Source organism: Scomber scombrus, chromosome 10 (genome assembly GCF_963691925.1).
Source record: "Scomber scombrus chromosome 10, fScoSco1.1, whole genome shotgun sequence".
Taxonomy (NCBI): domain Eukaryota; kingdom Metazoa; phylum Chordata; class Actinopteri; order Scombriformes; family Scombridae; genus Scomber; species Scomber scombrus.
The window spans coordinates 20,951,787-20,971,206 of NC_084979.1; the positions used below are offsets into that span (position 1 = coordinate 20,951,787).

At 41.0% G+C, this 19,420-nt stretch overlaps 1 protein-coding gene across 7 annotated transcripts; it reads right to left on the reverse strand.

Moving 5' to 3' along the window:
- Positions 1-232: 232 nt before the first annotated feature.
- Positions 233-19,389, reverse strand: ift122 (intraflagellar transport 122 homolog (Chlamydomonas)). 7 transcript variants are annotated; one of them, XM_062426614.1, is made up of 29 exons: positions 19,309-19,389; positions 18,107-18,173; positions 17,943-18,027; positions 17,779-17,857; positions 17,612-17,688; positions 17,415-17,481; positions 17,189-17,335; positions 16,415-16,490; positions 15,291-15,482; positions 14,743-14,881; positions 14,089-14,291; positions 13,033-13,170; positions 12,621-12,785; positions 12,231-12,428; positions 11,896-12,036; positions 11,734-11,787; positions 10,939-11,100; positions 9,908-10,074; positions 8,830-9,001; positions 7,374-7,476; positions 5,418-5,558; positions 5,191-5,279; positions 3,984-4,084; positions 2,648-2,813; positions 2,436-2,553; positions 2,216-2,344; positions 1,518-1,594; positions 1,225-1,389; positions 233-1,030 (listed from the first exon to the last, which is right to left on the reverse strand). In XM_062426614.1, the coding sequence occupies exons 1-29, from the start codon at positions 19,350-19,352 to the stop codon at positions 944-946; spliced, it is 3,549 nt and encodes a 1,182-aa protein (XP_062282598.1). In that variant the 5' UTR covers positions 19,353-19,389; the 3' UTR covers positions 233-943. The 7 variants fall into 7 exon arrangements, with proteins under 7 accessions (XP_062282598.1, XP_062282597.1, XP_062282600.1 ...); XM_062426613.1 differs by having other exon boundaries at positions 5,191-5,288; XM_062426616.1 differs by lacking the exon at positions 11,734-11,787.
- Positions 19,390-19,420: the final 31 nt, after the last annotated feature.

Sequence of the window (19,420 nt, forward strand, 5' to 3'; positions counted from 1 at the left end):
TCCCTCACCACTGCATAATGCAAAGCTCAACTCATACCCTTAAGTGTAATCAGAATCACTGGGGCATGATGCTCATAGCATGCACTCTCCCTCCAGCCCTCTCTTTCAGACACAAAAAGTTCAATCTGAAAGAGTAAGAAGTTATTACTCAACTTGTTGTATCATTTAAAAAAACAACAACATAGTAATAAAAAATACCAAAATAGTTTATTGAATGAGGCTTGTTTTTCCATTTGTAACAATATATAAAAAACATTCTCCTATACTGAAATAAAAAATACAGTACGGCTTAAGTATATAAGCCTGTAGAATGCGAAACTTGGCAGATGAATCTGGTCTTTGTGAATAATATTCTCTACATAGCAAACACAGTTATCCTATTAAGTCAAAATAGTGTTGTTTAAATAAATTTGTTTTCATAGCAATATTTTTTTTTACACTCTACACCCATGTTCCCTTTAAACTGATGATGTTCAGGCACCTTGATGACCTAACGGTTAAGGCGTGTAACCCCATAACCGCAACATCCACGTTTCAAACCTCAGCCGGAGGACTCGTGCTGCATGTCATACCCCTCACTCGCTCCCTAGTTTCCTGTCGCTACACTCACTGTCTGTCAAATAAATAGCCTGGAAAAAATAACATTTAAAGTGATGATGTTATCAGTGACAGCTCTAATAAGGTAATCTGATCCCAATAATCCAGTCAGGTTCACTGGCTGACAGTGCACTTTTCTTTCAGTCTATAATGACCAACACTACAGGTATTACTTCAGTCATTGAAATTCATCCTTGAAAAACAAAGAGCTACTCTTGAGAGTAAGTAAGGAGGAAATTCACATGACAACAAACAGATCTATGGATATTACAATGACAGCTATATTACAAGACAAATAAAAATATAATGACAAAAAAGTGTCAGAAAATCAACAGTAAGATTAAAATCAGTTTGGTTCATCGATGGGTCGGCGACAGTAAGGACAGCAGTTGTGCTGAAGCACCAGAAGCTCATAATCCTCACTGTGGAACATCTACGAGGAAACACAAGCACAGAAACATTATAGCAAATATGAAAAGACATGTTATCTAGAGGAGAAAAGCAACACTAAATGAAAGAAAATCAATAAAAAGGGCAGGTTGGTGAAAGAAAGATGAAAGACAAAGAGAGACTTTATCTGTGGTTCACATCAGGTTATACTGGCCATGTGTCTTATAAATGCTGTACCTTGAAGCAGGTGGGGCACATGGTGATGCTCACATCAGGCAGCAGGGAGCGGAAGTATTCCCATTTGAGCGGCCTGGGCCAGCGTTTGATCAGGACGTCCCTCCTGCTCATGGAGCGCAGCACCGAGCGACTCACCTTGACGGGGACAAAGTTTGAGCCCCCCTGCTGTTTAGACACACAGACAAACACATCCACGTTCTAATATGGACTATGTACCTTTCACCTTCTCCAGCTGGTCTGCCCAGTTGGTGGAATATTAATTGCCTAATTTCTGCTGTCCTTTCCCTCCTTACCTCAAAGCTCATTTTGGCTGTGAATGGGTCATCCTCTGCATCATCAAAGCCATCATCCATCCTTAAAGCCTGCAGCTCTGATTGGTGTTAATTGAGAACAAATAGCCCAAACAATCCATACATTTCATCATACTTTTATACATTTCAATGTCATATTTATTATTTTTTCTATAATATGGTATTTTTCTGTAATTATATATGTGTTCAAGACAGGAGAAACCCTGACAAAATTATCCCCAGAGACTATTTCAAGAACAGAGAGTGTTCAAAATACCAATCAGTCGTGCCTGTCAGTCACAACGTGGCTGTGCAAGAACAGAGCAGACCTCGGTGCCCTTGAGTGTCTGTCGGCTAATGCAGGTTAATCCTTGCACTAGGGCTGTGGCTACGGCTCTCGGAGGGTTAGTGTCATTAAGATGAGACAGGAGAGCCTCGCTAACCCTATTAGCTCAAGAGCTAAGATGACTTAGCTCTGACAGCTTACCCACCAACACAGAATCGAGGCCAACGCAGACTAAACAGTTTCTTAGAACTGTCACAAGGCGGAGGAGGGTCACGTGCTTAATTTTGAAGAGATGTGCGTTGTTGTTAGGGCAGGGATACAGCCTCACCAGACCAGCTGAGTGAGGAGTTATTAATTCCTACAAAGCATGCGAGTTATCTTTTACTGTGCAGTCACACTGATGATCAAAGGATACCACCATTGTCCATATCCTGCCAGCGTGCATCTCTCTGATCTGTATGAGGAACTTCTAGATCAATAAGAGACACAGCCTCCTCATCACCAATGCCTTCCTCCAGGTAGAACTGCACCAGAGGCAGCACCTCTGTACACGAGGGACATATGTTACATTAAAAAACACAAATGGAGTTATTTCTGGCAGTGTGCACTTCACAATGTATTTGTCAGTCACTGACCGTATGATGAAGCTGAATAGATGAAAGGCTGCCTGCAGTTGATGCACACGCTGCCCTGGTTGTTCAGCAGGGGATTGTTGGTGGAGCAGCGGTAGCACATCATGCCCTCAATCAGGTCCTGCAGTAAAAACATGAAAGTTTAACCCAAGAGAACAGGATGAGGATGCTCTAATATATGCATGCTGAATACTATTACCAAGTCTTTAACACACCTCACTGTCGTGGAAGGGTTTGGAGCGAATGGTGAGGCTGCCCAGTTCTATGGACTCCTGGAAGCGAGAGGGAATGTGCAGCTCCTGAAGCTTCTCATACGAATACCTGGCAAGCTTATATGCACCCAGTTTTCCACTCTGCTTGGCCAACGCATACAAGGTGTTACTTATTACCAGGTCAAGGAACATTAATGTATGGTAAGAGGAAGGTTTAGCAATCTAAACTGGAATATTGATTTCTAGACAGCTTATTCAAAATCTGCTTTTTTTTAATGTGGAAATTTGAACACTTGTGTACATTTATAAAGAGATATACAGCTATATTCCCTCATTTCTCTTCATGTGTAGAACAGTGGAGCCAGGAACATTTGCCAAATGCCTTGAAAGTAATACCTTCGTTAGGTTGTCTGTGGTCTTATGTGTGTGTGTATGCTCATGCAAACCTGTGAGCCTGTTTGTGTTTGAGATGAGGAAATGGTTGCTTATTTGTATTTATATGGAGACAGATTGTTGAGGGAGCAGCTCCGAGAGTGGCAATGACAGGTCAATGAGTTCCAGCTGCAAAAGCTCTCTGCTGGCACTCCTCCATTACCCTAAACTTAACACTACTCCTCTCCTTTCGTCTTCACTCAGCTACTCTCCATCTCCTCCCACACACCCAGTTCTGCTCCACGGCTGGAGCTGTTGATAAATGCGTTTCCTCCTATTGTGTAACTTGTTTAGCGCAGCTTTTCTGTGACATTGTGTGTAATTGTTCAAACCAAGTCCAACACAGACTGGCTAAGACTATAAATCTAAGTTCAAAGTTTCTGGAACAGCTCAGTTTGGCCACAGTGGATCCCAGCTGCTCAGCCTGATTTGCTCCTCAAAGGCCGGGATTTCTGTCCTCACAACATGCCTCTGCTGCGTGTGACTACATAGATTTGTCTGTGTGGCTGTGGGTATGGGTGGCTTCATGCGCATTCAAATTAAAGCATATTGTTTCATGTTTATGTATATAAGCATATGTCCAAAGTTCAGTAATCAAAGTGTTTGTTTACATAACTGAGAATGTGCCTATTTCTGGCATCCTCTCCTCCGCCCCATCATCACCCCTTTTCTTTCTCTCAGCAGCAGCATGATTTCCGCAGCGGCGCCAACTCTTCCGTTTTCCCCCCACTTACATCTCTTTTCCACCACTTTATCATCACTGTTGCTGGCAGTCTCTATTTCAGATATGCATGTCTGTTCTTGAGAGATTTCCAGAGAGAGAAGACCCTACAAAGGCTTTCTTCTTAAAAATATTTGTTTGATATCTTATGCAATGTTAAGACTACTTTCTCACATGGAAGGATACACTTTAGAAATACCTGGTGGTATGTCTTTGGTGAGATTGTTTAGGAGGAACCTGCAGATGTTGAACAGTGTCTCTGGCATGTGGGAACTGAAGGGTTCATCCTACGGACAAAAACAGTTCAAAAAATGAAGGATGTTAGAGGAGGGATACTAAAACACCTGAAAAATCTCTGATAAGAATTCAGAGATTAAAAAAGAGCCAATCCTCCTCCATCCATTTTATCTGGTCACTTTTAATCTGGTCCAAAATCAGCCCATCTCTGCACCCTCCCTCATCCCACTTCACTTTGTTGGGGTGAAAGGGAACAGAGAACCTGCTATGGCACTCACTAGCAGCACTTTATCACAAAAGTTGATAGTTAAATCTATAGTGCCTGTCCGGGAGAGTTAAAGTGAGATATCGAGGTTTCCTGCTCTGGTCTGGATCACTAAAGATGACTCTCCATTGCAGGGGTGTGACCACGGCAGAGCAGAAAGCTGTAACAACAAACTGAGGACACTGACACAGGCCAGATCACCCATAAAATGCTCATAACCAGGAATTGCTTGTTTGTAAGTAGGTTAGGGCTGGGGGCTTGGTGAAGACCACTGATGAAGCAGTCATCGTGATCAATCAAGCAGCTGGTTACCATGGTGATAGGGTTCAGAGGGGTTTAGGAAGTGAGCCTTTTTGACTCTGGCATAAAGGGTATCTATCACTGCAAGCAGTTATGTGTAATACATCCATCTGATTTTTTCTGTCAATCAACTTTTAGGTAGCAAAAGTCTAATAATGGTATTTCCCTTGAGTGCCTGAACCTTAACACTCTCAACTCTCTGTTGTTCCTTTAACTAACAACATCTACACATATCTTAATTTCTCCTTTACTCACAATCTCTTTTTGTATTGACATAATCTTGCAGAACCAGACCTACGTCTTGTCAAACTCACAGAGGTCTGGAGAAATTTGAGAGCAAAGGTTGATTAAAAAATTGCAGGAACACAGTGGGTTGTCAGTAAACTTCAGGTTTAAAAAAAACTATAGAAGCAACCTGAACTTGTTTGTACCCAAACAGAAATCTAACCACACTGTAGGTACTGTTTACAGGGCTAAGCGATTTCAATCTGACAACCAATCAACTGGCTGCCTCATGATTTCAAAGCGCCCTCCCAGTTCTGTCTGGTCTGGCTTTGCAAGATTAGGGTTGACAAAGTATCATGTTCTCACTGTGTAACGCTGAATGGAGCGATAGACGTGGTAAAGCTCAGCAAGATGCTGAAAACGTTCAAACTTCTTCAGCATTTCATCCCTCTGGTCTTCACTTGCTGTTTCAGACAAACGCAGACACATGAAAGAGATTAGTAGAAAAAAGTAAATGCATTTAGCTGTGCAGTAAAAACTAATCTTTGCGGTGGGTGCAGATTGTGTGTAAGCGCAGTAAAAAAACACCTCACCTCTAGCAATATCCAGACACTGCATAGACAGCATCCAATAATAGTACCCTGCATCGTTGAACCTGTTCTCCACCACTGCATTATGGGTAAGCTGTTCCAGGACTTTCACAGCTTCGTTCTGTCGCCCAGCCTTGTGAAATGCTAAGGAGTGAAAGATGGAAAGTACAAATATGAATTATTATTATGGAACCCCAGAAAAATGGTCTCTGCTGGATTTAATGTGGCACATTAGAAAAATATGATTTATTTCTGGGTGACATCTTTGGTGTGAAGTTGTCATTGTTTTGGTGTTTTTGCGCTGTACTTGCCAGAAATTATTTCTATTAATATCAAACAGTAGGCAAGTATTAATGACAAGTATTATAGCTTCTCTTTCTTTTAATGAAGCTTCAGCTTGAGTAGGAAGAGCTCTTTGTTTTTGTTGAGCAAAGATGCCTCTCGTGTCCTCTTTGGCAAAGATAGAAAAGCTTTTTATGAATGTATTATGTCACAGTCACATGCGTCTGTAAAGAATCAGTCAGGATTGGCTGGGTTTTCTGGTAAAATTGCATTATCAAACTACAGAGTTTTATTGTATCTAAAAAAAAAACCCACACATATGAGAGGTACACACACACACACACACACACATATTTGCATGTTAAATGCCAAAACCAATCTGTATACAAGACAAATACTTCCTCATTTTTTATGTGTAATAACTAACATAAGTCTTTTCGAAACAGGGAGGCAGCTCCTGAATATTAATCACCAAACCGCTCTGATTTTAAAGCTCTAATAAACCCAAGCGTTGTTCTTCGTGTTCCTATCAGAGGGTAATTAGAAGCAGCTTCAGGGAATCGACCCCACCAGCGACCCTGGCCCCTGTAACCACAGTGGGGGTTAGGACATATTAGTGGCAAATATTTATCAGACTACCTAACTGGATAAAAAACACATTCAGCTGCTGTTGGTTAATGTTAGGAAGGAGCACAAATGCCTTTCCCCTCAAGGGACCCTTACAGCAAGCATGTGGAGTACAGCAATGTTGAAGCAATTTCCTGGTCATGAACAACACACTTTACCATGTGTTATAATGGTAAATAAACATTGTAAGGTCACCTTTAGTATGTATGGCCATGCCAGTACCCAACATGTTTTTATGTGTATAAGAAAAATTAGTTCAATCAAGTTTATAACATTACATTGATGCAATTTAACAATCATTACATTTCACTTACATTGTTGAATTGCCTTTATTAATCTTAAGTAATTAGAATCATATATATGCAGATCTGAATGAATGAAACTGTGAAATATATTGTCAAAGTAAAGACATACTGTAAGAAACGTGTCAGTCAAGCCTTAACTATTTCTGTTATGGAGAAGTCCCAGTGTAGAGGACAGGGGACAGGCCTGAAGCAATCACCAGTTACACAATACTGCATCACCGCCTGACTAAAATACACACAATCAGCAAAATGCATGACCATAAGCAAGCTCCAATACAATCAGGCCTGTTCAGACATGTATTCCATCTCGAGACAGGCAGAGGAAGATTATGTAGAAGAGGAAATATGCCTGCTGAGATCATAATTATAAATCTATGAGCTGATTATAACTATGGTTACAGTTGGTAATCATCATCAGAGCCGCTTGTAGTACTGGTGATTAGAGGCATGCATGCATGTCATTCGGTTAACAGGCAGTGCAGCTCAGTACTGCTCTGCCCCAGCAAAGAGGATCATGTTTTACAGTGGATACAGAGAATCTTAAGGAAGTAGTGAAAAATGTCTAGAGCTGCCCAGGCTTTATCACTTCCATATGTAAACACTGGCTGTTGCTGTAGACTTTAATGTTCACTGAAACAGTCATGGAAACATAAATTTTAAAGGAGAATGTGAGTGTATACACCTGAGCATTCAATACAGGCTGACTGAAGGTGAAGGTGCTGGCCTGTTGGTGATGAAAACTCACCTTTTTGTGCCTCCTCAAAGCGGTCATTTTCTGCCAACCACTGGGCATAAGGCACAAAGACATCGTTTCTGAACTGTGGATGCTTTTCCACCAGTGAGAAGGCCTGAGAAAAGGACAGGTGAGAGGGGAGAAAATTGGTTTGATGTAAAACATTAATGTGACCAGTTGAATTGAGAACATATGTGTCCCATAGATTGTAATATATAGAGAACTGCGTCAGACTGCCCTGGGTAATTACAGCTGCACTGCAGCTGATTAGGGACTCAGGAATTACTACATACCATGCAGAGAAACACACATTACTTCCAGTCAAAACATTTCTACAACATTATTAATTAGTTCAGAACAAAGAAAAGTATATGAGCTAAGTTGATTTCACACTCAATTAGAACTACAACTGCCGCTCTTGCGCTGTATGAATGACAGGGCATAAAGAGCCGTTGTAGTGCCCTGTGGACACATATTTGCCTGTCACAGTGACTGATTAATCTAAATGTCCTGTAACAAAACCTAAGCCAAGAAACACAGACCAGTCAAACCATACAGCAAAAGAGAGAATGTGTGTGTGGGTGTGTGTGTCAGAGTTAGAGAGCCCAAAGTCATTTAATGAAATACTTTGTTTTAGAAAAGTGAGGGTTCAGTGAATAGCATCCATATGGCCCACGCTGTAACTCAGTCTGCACTCTGTCCTGTCTTGATGTTCACCTCATTCAGTGAAGCACATATAGCCCAATAGTTCTCTCAGCCTCTGTCTCCCCTTTCACTGCTGTTTTCTCCTTTTTCTCAGGGGATCAAATAAATATCCACGAAGACTTCCTCAGACACAACAGCATAAGCATGTGATCGTGATTCAATGTTCTGTTTTTGGCTCTTCTGTTTCAGCATGCAAATCGCCAATGTGCATCACTGTAACGCCTTTAACTCAATTAAAGACTGCAGATGGATTAAAGAAATGCAATATTTTCTTCTTGTCCCGGCAGCATGATCTGCCCTGATGGAGGAATATGATTGGAAGTAGAATAGAGCTCTAAGCTGATACTCTTTCAGTGCGGTAGAGTGTTTTGTGCTTCTCACTCTCTAATCATCATGTGGGCATGGATTCAGAGAAATCCAAAGCTGGATGATTAGCTCTGGAGTGTGTGCATGGTTTTGGTTTGTCAGTGTATAAGGAAAATCAGGCAGATGGATTGTCTTATTGTTTGCATTCAGCTGCAGGTACTTTAACAAATATTATATACTTTTCAAGAGATCCCTGCAAAAGCTGAACAAGTTATGAACTTAAAGTGGCTTATTTTGTGATTTATGATTTTATATAGGTTTCTGAATACCACAGATGTTTATTTGGCACAGTCCTATGTGGTTCACATTATATTTATGTGATTGTCAAAGGACACTCTATATATAAGTCATGATGAGCTGAGCAGGTGTGCCTTTTGTGTGTGTAAGTGTGTCAGACCTCGTCCCAGTGCCGGGTTTCCACATGCAGCTGCACCAGAGCCTGCAAGTCCCCCATCTTGGAATAAGTCTCTGAGGCATAGCCATGGTGCTTCAGCTTCTTGAAGTAGAACGCACACTTCGCCAACGGTTCACGTTCAGCCTTGTCCAGCTTACGAGCGATGTCGATCAGCCTGGATCAGAGGAGAGAGAAATTAGTTCGCACAGAGAGGGCGAGTGCAGATAAACCCTCACATCGGGGTCTGCTCTATCAAACTATGGCTGCAAAAAGAATGTGAACCCATCAGGGTCACTAGCTGAATCTGATACAGGTTGAAGAGCTCTGTTCAGCTACAGCGTTTGTAGTGCTGACCCACTGGTAGCACCACAGGAGGCTTACAGCATGCAGACAAAAGGTCAGCAGGGAGGTCTGATGTGACAACCAGACACAGGCTTATCAATCTGCCTGGTTTCCAACAACACACACCCTACTTTCCTATGGCTATGGATGTATGAGTGAAAGCTTGTGGACACCTTTAAATACTGATCCTCTGTGTGAAAAACACACGTGTTCTGGATATTTACTATTGATGCCTTGTGCAACCAAGTCAGCAACACACACCACAGTTTAAAATTAAACGAAGCAAATCAGGAGACTGCAATGGTTGAAGCATGTCGATGACTCAGTTGGATACAGTATGTATTTGCACCACAATGAACCTTGGATCAGGATTTTAATCTACATCAGGCTTTAAATCTGGCCCTTTCTTATATTTTCCCTCCTCTATATTCCACGCTCACTTGCCTCTCCTTTTGAAACAAAAATGAAAAAATATCATCATTCTTCCAATGGTATTCATCCATGTCTGTGAGCATACAGTATGTCTGTCAACCAAGAAAGCCAAAGAACTGAGAGTTCCGCCACTGACAGTTAAATTGAGACATTTTACACTTAGAGTGTAGTGTGTGAACAATTCTAACTTATTAACTTAATAATACTCTCTTTTGTTCAGTTATGAACAGGAAAGTGTGCCTTTTGCTAACTACTATTACATAGTGGGCAAAAAATTGTGCACAAAAAACAAAAAAAAGTCTCCTACATGTCTGCCCAGCCATGCTCGCCTATGATGTCTATTGCTTTGAGATGCTCTCCTGCTGACAGGTACATCTCTGCTGCTGCCCGGGGCTCCTTGCTACTCTTAGCCCAGTCTGCCTGCTTGGTCATCAGGATCCGAGAGCTCTTAGGATCTGTCGCTCCGACAAACTCCTGCAAAGAGCAAGACACATACACACACACCAAACTTAATAACATAACAACAGGTGAGAGAAAAATCTCCACTAACACTTCTGACAAGCAAGAAGAGTATGTAACACGGTTAATGGTACAAGTAGAATACTGATGCAAAGTCATGTTCAGACAGACAGAAGCATGAGGGTCAAGGCCGAGACAGCAGGAAGAGAGTCACACAAACAGCAGGCGACTAGAAGGCCTTTCTCTCCGGTGTCCATCCTACCTAAAACAAACAGCCTGTAGGAGCAGATGGCCACACAGCCACATAAATATACAGCAGCCACATCAAAACACACATACAATCTGATACACAAAGACACACACAGACACACACGGTCAAATATACATGAACGAGTCATGGCTGTGTCATCTGCTCTGGCAATGTGAATGTAATTCTGATGATCAAAGTGTCCCCCCACATGTAAACATAATAAAGCATGAACTTGTCTCAACTCCGACTGACCTCCTCATCAAAGTATGCAAGAGCAGACGCTCGCCTTATTTCTTTCCGTTTGTGCTCCATTTACAACTTTAACTGTGTGTGTAAGTTAGCTTTGTTTTACACACAGATACATGTGTAAAAGCCCAGTGTGTGTGTACTGATCAGATGATATATGTGGAGATTCCAGTGATATATGAGGAGATGAAAGACAGACGGTAAAGGGGGCGCGTTTGAACGCAGTGCAGGGCCCCAACTTGGCATAACTGCACATGATGAGGAAAAACATATGTTCTACACCCCTAAAACATGCAATACTTTCCAGGTCTTGCTGTCTGCATTGAGGCAAAGGTATGTTGTACGTGCATGCCTATGTTTTTGTCAATCGATTACTTAATCACCTTGGCGTACTCGAACATGCGCAGGTCAGTGTACATGCCCAGGGCTCTGGATTCTTGGCCTGTATGTTTGTAGAGCTTGGCTGCCTCATGGAATTTCCCCTGGTAGGCATACACGTCTGCCAGGAACAACTCATTGTCGTTCTCACCCCGCTTCTTCCTCTCCTGCAAATCAGTCAACACAAACACTGGCATGTGTGCAATGATAAACATTTACATGCATGTACACAAACTCACACACAACCGTTGTGCATGTGTGTGCACACACACAGAAGGCACCAACAAACTATTACTAAAATCAACTTTCATCAAACTCTTATAACACAGTCATAATATAATTAGAGAACAAATACTATTTTTTCTTTCTGTATCAAGTCGTCTTACAGAAAAAAACACATTTTCACAAATGTAAATCTCCCCTTTTCAATGGGGAATACTTCAGAAACATTGTCCTGCATCTAGCCAAGTTTGAACACACTTTACTCTGCTCTGCAAACATATTAAAGAACATGCGTGTGCTTTGCTATGTCTGAATGTTTTTTTGCGTACAGGTGGACAGGAGCCAAGAAGGTCATCCAAGATGCAGGTCCTTTCTTGTTCAGGGCTTTGAAGCATAGTCCAAACAAACGCCTAGCAATTAAATATATGATGACAATAATAATTGCGATTGGCTCCCCCGAGCCTTGTCTAACTGTGCTGATGTCAGCTCTGGCAAGAGCAGTAACAGAAAATTGTGAAATTAGCTTTGCACAATAATGAAGAATTTTCTTTTTTCTCTTTCTATAGAGTATGTTTTACCTCAATGCTATTGATGAGCTCCAAGTAGCGCAGGTCCCTTATTCTGATAAAGGCCTGAAAATGGGAAAAGAAAATAATTTAGAGGGTGGACTCTTAGAGTTTTGCAGTAAAACATGTAGGTTGGTGACAGTGGTCTTTATCAGATTTGTGTGTCTGACTGGCCTTCTTGGCGGTGTCAAAGTCAAGTCCCTCCAGGGCCTCTGTTGCTAAATCCCTCCAGTCACTGTCTGTCACGCCCAGACAGGCGATGTGGTAGGCCTCTTTAAACATCTTCCTCTCCAGGTACTGGTACATGGGTGCTGACTGGACAAAGCAACAACATCATTGTCAAAAAGCATTACGAATTTATACTGTGAAAACTGCTGCAATAAATAAGAAGGGGGCAACATTACAGCTTCATCATATATTTACCTGATCAAGTGACAAAAAAGCACCCTGTAAAAGTGGTGTTTTGTGTTTGTGGTACAAACGAAAATCATAATATTTGAGATAACCACCTGAGGCACTTCCACAGCAGACATGGAATAGACGTGGAGACAGAAGATCTTAGAGCCGTTGTAGCCGACCATAAAGCCCTGCATCTTCTGCTGGTGTACGGGAAAGTTGCTAGCCTTGATATTAAGGTAGCCATTGCCAGAAAAGCACAGCATGTCCTCACACTGGGTGTTCCAGGCCACGCTGTTAGCATTAGGCTCCTACAGGGAAAGCAAAAAAGTGTAGGCGGCTAAAAGAGGGTAGATGGGAAATAAGGTCTAGAAGTGACTGTGGAACACAGACCAGGCAGGAGTACGTGGATAAGATATGTAACAGTATCTAATACAAATAATCATACATACTGTACATGCATTCCTTAGCTATAGCCTTTACCCTCTCCACTGTCTGCTGACCTGAAAGAGCAGTTCTTTACTGTTGATATCATAGACCAGGAGAGTATTGTGCTCATCCACTACAGCCAGTTTATTGCGGGAGGCGCTCATGTCCAGGCACCGCACTGATGTTGACAGCTTCAGCAGTGTGATGGGAAACGGGTTGTCAACAAATATCTTCAGGATCTACATCACAAAAACAATGACCAGCAGAACAAAATCAGAAAAGGTCAACAGTACTAATGTGAATCGAATACAACTGTGATATATATATAAACACTATCAGGACTGCCTTCTGTGACTACAAATAAAACCTCTTCTTTGTCAGGGAGTAAACTGCTTCTTTTCTAGACTGCTGGCTCACCCCTCAGCGAGCAGGAGTGCCTTTTCTAAGGTTACTTAATGAGGGAATGCATTTTCTCAAAATACTCACAGCTCCATTCTTTAACCCCACTAGCAGGCCCTCTCTGCCTGGCGGGCCACCGATCACTTTGATGTAGCGAATTAGAGACTCCATCACCCATTCTTTTTCCCTGACACTGGTGAAGGACAGGCACTGGAGTCTCTTCTCCTACATAAGAGCAGAGTGAGAACGAGGAGATCACAGTAACATATAACACATGAAACACTGACAGGGTTAGTATGAGCACATAATTCTGGTTTTATCATTTCATAGTCTGTTTACTTTATTAAAAACATATTTGTAAATGGCTAACACATCTTAGCACATTGTTGTAAAAAGTGTGGTTCAACATAAGACAGCAACACTATAAAAATAAACAATGATTTGATTTGACAGACATACACAGCCCATATGTGCACAGCCCATTTATATGGTCTGAAAGCTGTCGGAGGAATGAAACACAAGCACGCCTGTTAGGGAGAGATCTGAAGCACCTCTGTCACACACACAGATTTAAAAGGAAATAACCTCTCTGTTATGGCTGCTCCTCCTCTCTACCAGCCTCTGTCAAACCCAGAGACAAGAAGCATAGAGAAACTCAGAGAGACACCCACTGGTCCCTCGCTCTGTGGTCCTTCGCCTTCATTCAACTGTCTTACTTTATCCAGTTTGAAGGGGGTTAAGAGGGGGAGAGAGACAGAGCCTGCAAAGCACACGCACAGCTGGAGCCTTTTGCAAAATAGGCAGAAACATCTGGAAAACCACCAATTCCACGATATTATCTTTTTTTTCCCCCCTCTGAGCTGTTTGGGCTCGTAGTACAGCTAAACACTGATTCCCTCGGCTTTCATCATGTTAATAGTGTTCAAATGTCTCTACAGCATCTTGTGCAATCTGTCATGTGTGCAATAGTGTAATTTACAAAAAACAAGAATGTCACTGCAGGTCAGCAGAAATTTTGTCTAAGAAGCATAACCGAAGGAATTGTTTTCACCTGAATATATGAAGAAAGACAACGAACACAAACAAGAAAATAATAAGTTTAAGTGTTTTGGGTGCTTTATGTTTGTGTTCTCTCTGCCTAACCTGGCAAAGGATGATATGCTGGGAGCAGACCACTAGCAAGTTGCATTCAAACTTCCTGCAGATTTTCTCCTTGATGCGGTAGTGCATGTCTGAGGAGTCATCCGAGTAAAGCTCATAGATGAGGATCTTCTCAGGCAGCTGGATAGCGAGGCGATTTCTGTAAATGGCGATCTTCTTCACCAGGTCACGACACTTGATCCTCACTGGGGAGTGAGGAAATCAGAGGGAGAGAGTCAAGAGAATGGACAGTTGAGGATGGCAAGGAAAGTTTAAATATCTTCAGATAGCCTAAATGTCCTGTTAAGAGAGTCCTTTGAGGGCTGATGGTTACAAAAATGAAATACTTGATGAAATGTGCTGTCACCTTTCCTTTTCTTTCATTTTTGAGTTTCCGTCAAAATGAGATATATGCTATTTGAAAAACATTAGACTGCCTTTCCTTACAAAAGAGTAATTGGATGACTGATATGGCTGACATCATGTTCCTGCTGAAGTTATTATTCATGTTAATAGTTTATTTCACACTGCCTCTGTTTCCTTGCCCATGTCACTCATTATGGTGCTTTGAGACACATACAACCTATTACTTAGAGTGGCATCACAATAGGCATTTTATCATAAATGCAATATCCTGTTGTCAAAGCAAAGGTGCACCTTTTTGCTCAGTGATGAGGTGCTGGACAATGACATCAGTCATGCTGTCTCTATAAGCATAGCGATCCTTGTAGAGGCCATGAACCGTACTGAAGATAAGCTGGTAGCAGGCGATGGTCCCATCCTGGCAGCCCAACACCTAGATAAGAGATAACAATGTAGCAGTACATCCTATTAACACGTCTAAGAAAAGACTGTGAGAGTGGGAAAATGTTCCTGTTGTTAAAGCATTTACACAGTAAAACTGAGAGAATTTGCCAGCAACCAATTCGCTCTTGAATGCATCATCACTTTGAGTTAAATATAGTGAAAGAAAAGCTGCAAAGGTGTTACAGTAAAATAAAATGACTTTTGTATCTGAACAGCTTAAGAAGCGCAGTGTTATCAGATCAAGAAATGTATGAAATGCATACAGTAACTCTGAATGTCAGGTTTGAGCTTTATATTTCAGCTATTTTCTTCAGCCTCTTCACTCCCTCTGACACACACTATTAATCAAGTGTAGGATAACTTCTTTGGACACACAGCTTCACAAGCTGTAGACCCACCACAAAGTTGGAGTCAGGCTTAACCCGGCACGTCCACACCCAGGAATTCTGCTCTCCAATGGTGCCTAGCCGCACACCATCTTTTGTGTAGAGGGAGGCCTGTTTATCAGAGCCACCCATGACTATGTACTCGCCCTTGGAAAAGTAGCTGACGCAACATGGGTCGTAGGTGAGAGTCCTGTCTTTTCCAATCTGAGTGGGACAAAGAGAGAGATGGACATTAAACAAAGTTTATAACAAGCATTCCTCAAATTTATTGCCCAGAGGCCTGAGCCAACACTTCTCACTGTCAGGGCCAACACACATCTAGGTCCACACAACATTCAACTCTCCCTTTGAGTGTTTGATGAAAAGATGGACAAAAGAGAAAGTCCTTCTCTGTTCAAAATAGCTCCTATTGTATTAGTGTTCAAAGTCCATTTGCGCAACATCATATCAGTCCCCCAACTCTATGCATCTGTTTCTCCTCATTTTAGAAAAAAAAGCTGCTTGACAATCCATAGTTATTTTTCTTTCATTGCGAACAATTCTTGGCACTAAAATCACAACAGAATGTTCACTTAAATAGATAAATAGGCCGATGACAATATATGAGCCTAAGGCATAATGGCAGAGTAATGAACAGTACATATTTGTCTATAATTATGGTATTGCCCACAGGGAATTTAGGAGGAAGGAGGGACAGTGAGGAGGCCATTAAAGCATGGCAGGATCACTTCCAATGTACTGTAATGGTTTCAATAGACTCTGACAGTCTGATTACAACAGGAAACACAGGTCTTAAAATCAGTAAAGTGATTCCAATGCTATATTTTGGACAGACCTAACTAGTGTTGTTTCCTATTGCTAATGATAGCACATACAATGGGCTGACAGTGCTTTGAAACGCTATTATACTTGTGGTAATTTCCATGCAAGGTAATGAGGCCCCCTACATTCACTCACCTAAATGCCCTTTTCAAGAGTTTGAAGTGAACGGTTTGTTTTATTGGAGCATATTAAATTTGCTATGCACAAATGAGACTCGGTACATATGCACATTGCCAAGTCACCATGTTATCTGTACGTGGGCACCGTATTCAGGATGGGGTTCAGGATTTTTATGACATGGACTTGACATTCACCTGTTTTCCACTGAGCTGATAGAAGGTCAATTTCTGACCCCAGTCTGCCACAGCCAGAATGTCATTGTGCTCATCCCTGAGAAAATACAACAAAAAGGACTTTAGGCATATGCACTGTAGACATGCTGTAGTGTAATGATAGAGTTTTGGTTGTTTTGGAAATGATGAGAGTTCATGAAAGCAGAATAGAGGAAACACTGAGGTGTACTAAATAAAGAGGCCACTCTTAAACCGTGTCTTTCCCCTCATCTTACAAGGACCACAATGGAAACACGCTTTTAGTTTTACTGTGCTTATCTGTACTCTGTACATTATAACCTCAACTGTTTTAACACCCAAAAATAAGTATCCGGTACATGTTATCGTTGTTTTTCATCTCTGTAATCTTCACCCTTCCCCCTGCAATTTTTCATCTTTATCTTCTTTTTCTCTCATATAACCTGTTCAGTCGTCCTCCACGGTGTTTAAAGGTGAGGTCCTGGCTTTGGCTGTAGGGGGAATCAGAGAGCAGGGACGGCTGTTCCAAGGCATCATAATCCTCTCATAGTAACAGTTCCACCAGTCTCCAGTTAACTGCTGCCACCTGCTGCTCTACAGGAGCTATTCACTTACAATGTAATGTACTCTAGCACATTTATACTTAAACTAGGTGGCATGGATGGATAGTGCAGATGTGTGTTTGGCAGTTTGAGGCATTTAATAAAAAAATAGTAAAGATGAGATATAATTCTATTTTTATGCAATCCTTTGTAGTAATAATTAAGTCGGACTAACTTAGAAGGGTTCCAGGCTATGGACCAGATAGGAGAAGAGGTGCCCCCTGGACGCTCTATCTTGACCTTCTCCTCTCCATTCTTGTTCCGAATGCTCACCACTCCATTCATCATGCCAAGGGCAAGGTACTGGCCATCGTTTGTCCACCTGGAATCAATTAAACCCTTTATTATAAATGTGTCACATGAAAGTGTACCACAGAAGTTAACAACTAGATTTCACTTACCCACAGCATGTTATTTTGCTGCTCACTTTATGTTTGTTCACAGATTTTTGCTCCGGAGACCACAGACCTAAAAAAAATTAAAGTAAAAGGTAAGAATTGCTCTGATGTCCAGTTGTCTTTTAAAAAATAGGTTTACTGTATATTATGGGCATGATTTAAATGTCCTGTATAGATACTTAAATTCACGGTGCACTCACCAAAGTCACCAGAAGAACAAGAGGCAAGTTGGTGAGTGACAGGGTTGTAGGCAACACACTGGATGGAGTCATTGTGACTACATAAAAACGTGGGGGAAAAAAATAAGAATGACACACGAACACACACTGTAGAACATAATGTAAAGTGATGAGTAAGTAACACTTACGTATATTTTAAAATACCCTCCAGTTTAGATGTCCAGATGATGATGCTTTTGTCTGCTGACCCCGAGGCAAACCTTTTACCTGCAGAAGGATTGTGTAGTTAGTAAGATAACAATAATGACCGATACAGGAAAGTGTAGTGCACAAATGGAAAGTTGGTCAGTACCATCTTTGGCGTAGGCCACACAGTACACTATGTCTTTATGTCCTTTTAAAGGCTGAATGATAGATCCATCTGCTGTGTCATAAACCTGCGAAACATTTACAATAAATTACATGTAGTAATAATAAATAATAATAAAATTAAATGTAAAAACACACAAGTCTTACCAGGACACGAAGCCCTGCAGCAATAATGACTTGGCTGCCATCCGGCTTGAAGGCGATGTCATAAACACTGCAAGAGATAATAATCGACTTGTGTAGAGATTATTATTTGTTTGATGTATCAATTTGTTGATCTTAGTAATTTTAATCAACAATATTGATGATCCTTTCACTATTTAAGCAACTTATTAAGAAAAAGCACCAAACATTACGGTTTCCAGCTTTTAAAATGTGAGAAAAGTAGCAGCAATATCTTTGGGTTTTTGACAGGTGATCGGACAAAAATAAGACATTTTAAGATATTGAACTGGATCATTTTCTAGTATCATATGACCAGGCTGGTAAGTTAATAACAACAATAATAATAATACAAATGATAATAATCATAATAATAATAATAACAACAATAATAATACATTTTATTTGTAACGCACTTTACATTTGAAGTCAATTTTAAAGTGCTACAAGGTAAAAGCATCAACATAAAATGACTGAATGTTCAAATAATACCAGCCACTTAATGCTTAATTGATTGTTTTTTTGTGGGAGTGAGTGAAGCAAATCAACCACACTTGCATATTTTACCAACATTTGGTTGGTGGCTGGTGCTAATTTTGTGAACCTGCTTGTGTGACATTTTCCTGATTAAATGATTTATAGATTGAAATTAATATTTGACAGATTAATTCACAGTAAAAACGGGCTTGAAGGTTCATTCCTGACATTGAAAATAGCAATATGACAAAGTGGATAAAAAGACCAAGAGAGGAATACACACAATTCATTAATAAGGTGAATACTGTACGATTGTTCATGTAAAGATCTGTTATTATGAGTTGATAGAGGTATACATTTACTTTAGTACTACATAAATCAAAATGTACAGATTGTAGGCAATTAACAGGAGTCAATGTTAATGAGAGCTAGCTAGCTTAACATTCACGTTACCCTCCACTTAACATTATACCGTGACACACAATAACGCTGATATTCTACATTAACGAGAGTCCACTTTTCATGACAGTTTACACCCAAAACGAATAAACCAGCTTCACATCTTTGTCGTTTTGTGATCGACAATCGCATCTTTTTGAGGCTAACGGAAGCTAGCCGGCTAACACTAGTTTACATAGCAACCGCCGTTGCTAACCACCCAGCATCAGGCCTCGGGTTGACAGCGTAAACATAAACATCCAGAGTCTCACCATTGGTCACGAATTGTTTCTTTCCATGCTAGGACGGCTCTCATTTCCACGTTTTAAACAGCAAATAGGACTCGTTTTTTTTTCTTCTTATATCAACAGGTTGTAGTTGTTC

Excerpts from the sequence above, each read along its gene's own strand:
- ift122 (XM_062426613.1), bottom strand. The coding sequence starts at position 19,352 with ATGAGAGCCGTCCTAGCATGGAAAGAAACAATTCGTGACCAATG. Across the intron at positions 7,477-8,829 it reads AAACCCGGCACTGGGACGAG|GCCTTCTCACTGGTGGAAAA; the intron begins GTCTGACACACT and ends TCCTTTTCTCAG. Across the intron at positions 1,595-2,215 it reads GCAGGATATGGACAATGGTG|AGCTGCAGGCTTTAAGGATG; the intron begins GTATCCTTTGAT and ends AACACCAATCAG.